Below are 4,391 nucleotides of genomic sequence, written 5' to 3'. Positions count from 1 at the left end.
AGGTACAGCTGAACATCGTCAGCATAGATATGATACAAAATTGAATGCCGACGGATAATGTCACCAACGCAATGAATGTACAAAGAGAAAAGCTGAGGACCAATAACAGAGCCCTGAGGGACTCCGAAATCAACACGAACTTCATCGGACAAGGCATCCCTAACACGAACCCTGCAGAATCTATTACTAATATAAGAATGGAACCAATTCTTTACAGTGCCATTAAGACTAAAATTGACATCAAGGCGCTTCAAAAGAATATCATGGTCCACCGTATCGAAAGCGGCAGACAGGTCTAACAATAGCATAAAAACTGCATGTTTGTTATCAATAGCCCTAAGAATGTCATTTTGCACACAGATTAGTGCAGTTTCTGTACTACGGGAACGTCTGTAGGCCGACTGAAAGGGGTCGGCAAGGTTATTTCTATAGATATATGCAGCCAGTTGCGAAGAAACAACTTTCTCAATTAATTTGCCAATGAACGGTAAATTTGAAACCGGTCTATAGTTTGTAAGCAGTTGCTTATTAAGAGAGACCTTTTTAATAATAGGTGTTATAATAGCAGATTTGAGTGCAGTAGGGAAAGTACCAGTGGAGAGCGAAAGGTTAACAATCGAACACAAAACAGGCAGCAAGCAAGGTAAGTGATTCTTAGTTAACCAAGTTGGAAAAAGATCCAACGGACAGGTTTTCGACGGACAATTTAAAATAATTGATTGTAGATCAGCCTCAGATACAGGCAAGAAATCAGTAAAAGAACAGGTAGGTGCAGCAGTAGGAAACGTATCAATAAGCTCAGGTGGAGTGGAGTCATCAATTTCCTTCCTAATATCTGCAACCTTGTTGACAAAAGTTCTGCAAAAAGAGTTAGCAAGTTCAGATGATGAATCAGAGTAGTGGTGGTGGTAGTGGTGGACGGTGGTAGTAGTAGTAGCGGTAGCAGCAGCGGCAATATTAGTATATTTTAGAGCATAATTAAACAAATCAGAAGTTAGTAGCAATGTTATAGCATACCTGAAAACCTCATGATTAGCTATGAAAATAGGTTTTACTTACCCATGGGACCCCATATAGATGTACTTCTTGATTCTTGATTGAGCAAGTAATCTGGTGTTAAATGAATGTACTCTCCCTTTTCTCCACATTTTCCAAGTTGTTTTGTGTACGGGTTGTCTTCCCATCTAGGATTGGGTATATCGACTATAATATTAGCCCTATCGAAACTCTCTGTATTGACAACTTCGTACTCTGGTCTATGTTCCCACGATTTCGGGACCAAAATTGTAATGCTTTTCCAATAAGCACGACTGTCTGTGGCTTCAAATAGTCTCGAAGATCCACTGGTAAATATTTCCTTTCAGAAAATATACATTTACATTATATTAATATGAACGCATATGAGAGAGGTTTATTGTTTAGTCAATATCAGGTACCCAGTGATACAAATATGGCGTATGTTATTCATTGCGTACGTACAAAAAGAAGGATTTTCCGTATAAGTATAACATATACATATTTTAATACTCGGATGAAAATACTTCCATTCTTCAACTACAACTACTTCTACAGTATTAAGTGGGATATTTGTTTGCGTTACAATCAGATATTAATTTTGTCTATAACTCGGGAGCATGTCTATTTCTATGAAACATAATAATGATAATAAATGTCAATTTATGAGGTTAACGAGATCTGTTAACTATTTTACTAACAAACCAACTTGTAACTATAATAGTATTGAGCGATATGTAGGTCTATATTACAAATATCTTTGAGTTACTGTGTCCGACAATTTAAATTGGGGACTGCATGTAATCAAAATTTCCTTTAAAACATCAATAAATCGAAGATTTATTTTCAGGCTTGAAACCATCCCTTTTTTTTACCACTCTCTTGTCCGACTAACTATCGAATATTTAATTCCTTCTTAAGTTCCATAGATAGATAATATAAAAGATCTTGAATCTATACAACGTGGAATAAGAAGATAATGATTATCCCACGACATCACATTCTCTAGACATAACGCCCCTTCAGGCCCGTAGCCAGCATGCTTCAAGGGGGAGGGTTCTGGGCGTGGGGTCCAGGGGCCCGCCAAAGGGCCCCGGGTGGGGTCAGGGGAAGCCCCTGTGTAAAAGCCAGAGCATTTATACGATTTTAAAAGCATGTATTTGTCATTTAAATGCATGTTCATGTATATTTAAATACTTCTTACACAATTTTAAAAATAAGATAAGAAGACTACTTTTTTCCAATACAGGATTTAGAACGTAAATGTTTATTGTGAAACAAACTTTTTTTTTTTAATTTTTTATTTTAAAAGCAATGCTTAACATTTTTAATGCTACTATGTAATGTTATCTCTAAAAATATAACTGGGATAAAATTAGCAATACCCACTAGGTGACTGTACTAAACACAGACCTTGCACATTAGGAGATCGCTAAATACCAATATTAAAATAATGGAGGTATGTAAAAGGTCTTTGCTTAAAAGAGAAATATTGCAAATAATATTTTATTTATTGCAGAAATGAAGAAACAATAGGAACTGACAGCCCTACATTTTACATTTTTACCAAAATAACTTAAATGTTAAGTTCCAATGGAAATATATATAATTAGGGCAAGGAAAAATGTTATTATATTTACAAGTTACAGAACCATTTATGTAAATATACTTGCACAGTAATATTGAAAAAAACAGACATAATTATAATGCTACAAATGTACATGTTTAAGAACCAGTTTATGTAAAAAAACTTAGAACAGTGAAAATAAACAATAATTTAAGAGTTGTCTTGGTTTAAATGAGATATATTGAGAAAAAATAACAAATATATTATTATGAATAATGTCAGTTAATTCTGACGAAACGTGAAAACATTACCAAGTATATTTCCTTGCTAGCCTAGGCCCTGTAGGTCCTGGCCTATGCTAGCTCGATTACAAAATAAATAATAAAATCGTTCGCAAATAATAGGCCTCATAGGCTACGACCCTACCCTACCTAGCAACGCTAGACCTAGGGCCTAGGCCCAGCCCGAAAAAGTACACCGGTTCCGCCGCCAGGCAGTATCATGAGCATGTGGTGAAAACAAGGGTGAATTTTCTAACTTCTTAAATTTCGTGATTTCTTCGTTGCTGGCCTTGAAGCAAAGAAATCGGTTATCCTTTCTCGGCGCTTCATCTTCCTAGGCTATTTTTGGCGTGTCGCATATCCTCGATCCCAGAGAAATAAAAAAAAAAAGTCGAGCGCCCAAACTTTTGTGATGACGTCGTGCCAAAGTAAACTCCGGAGCACGCGATTGGTCAAATAGCCTAGACAACAAACCTCTCATTAATATTCATTTTGAAGTCTTGCTGGTTACGTCATTCAGCTGGCTGCAGCTTTGTTTTGATTTCTACGATCGGACTACGATCGATAGCGACAAATAAACAGTGCCAAAAATGCTCCCATTTTGTAATAAATTGCACTATTTTGGCTAAGGGGGTTCGCTGGCAAAAGGGGGAGTTCGCTGAAAAAGGGGGTTCGCCCGAACCCCTAAAAACCCCCTGGCTACGGGCCTGCCTTTTTTAGAAACGTACGCGCACTTATTATCTTTGAGTTCGTTTCATAGAAAAATTTCCTTATTAAGAATACTCATATACAATGATATTTTAACCAGTTGTCTTCATTTAGATCAAGTGAAATTCACTCGCACTGATGCTTACAAATTTAGTGATTTCAATCTATTTTCAGGAATACGGGATGCCATGCCGCGCCTTTACATATTCACGAAAATAGGCGTATTCGACTGGTCTGTTCTGAGCAGCTCTTTCTATTAAAACTGCACATGTCGTATTCGACTGGTCGCACGAGCAGCACAAACTCCTCACATGAGCGGCTGAACTCCTCGCTGTTTTTTAACGAGCACACTCCGAGTAGTAAATCACTCCTCGGAAAAGGACCACTCGAATACGCCTATTTTGTCGCCGTTTGCTTTTCTCAGTTTCTTGTTGATTTAATTTAAAGGATCACTTTAAAAAAATAATTTTGTTGTGCATTGGTTCTGATGGGAATCACATTATAAAAAAAAATATCGTTAATTTGTGCTTCTGTTATCGCTGCTATTTACTTTACTGTCATGATTTAAAGATGTATTCAGACAAAAATACTTGAAAAAAACAAAATAAAAAAGAACACAACTTAAGTGATGTTGAATACTTCATTTAAAAGGTTAAGTAAATCATTAGTTTCCAATGAGAAACAGATTAAAGAGTAGTTTAGGTGATTTGCAGGTATTATAAAGAATAAAATATGTACCGGTGATTATTGTCCTCTTCTGCATGACTGATTAACATTATGAGAAGGTTGGAACTCTATAATAAAACCTAATAGGCGATTGG

At 36.3% G+C, this 4,391-nt stretch overlaps 1 protein-coding gene across 1 annotated transcript in view; it reads right to left on the bottom strand.

The window, feature by feature from the left end:
• The window catches only part of LOC117119611 (calcium-activated chloride channel regulator 1-like), a 23,411-nt gene that overhangs the window by 17,891 nt on the left and 1,129 nt on the right, over nucleotides 1-4,391 (bottom strand). Inside the window, exon 2 of the mRNA XM_033264445.1 lies at nucleotides 1,060-1,357. Coding sequence (XP_033120336.1) covers nucleotides 1,060-1,357 — 298 coding nt within the window. The remainder of the gene's footprint in view (nucleotides 1-1,059; nucleotides 1,358-4,391) is intronic.

This window comes from Anneissia japonica, unplaced genomic scaffold (assembly GCF_011630105.1).
Source record: "Anneissia japonica isolate Jap-2015-1 unplaced genomic scaffold, ASM1163010v1 scaffold287952_len401801_cov160, whole genome shotgun sequence".
Classification (NCBI taxonomy): domain Eukaryota; kingdom Metazoa; phylum Echinodermata; class Crinoidea; order Comatulida; family Comatulidae; genus Anneissia; species Anneissia japonica.
Note: the sequence above shows the minus strand (reverse complement) of the source record. Positions and strands in the feature narration are given on the sequence as shown.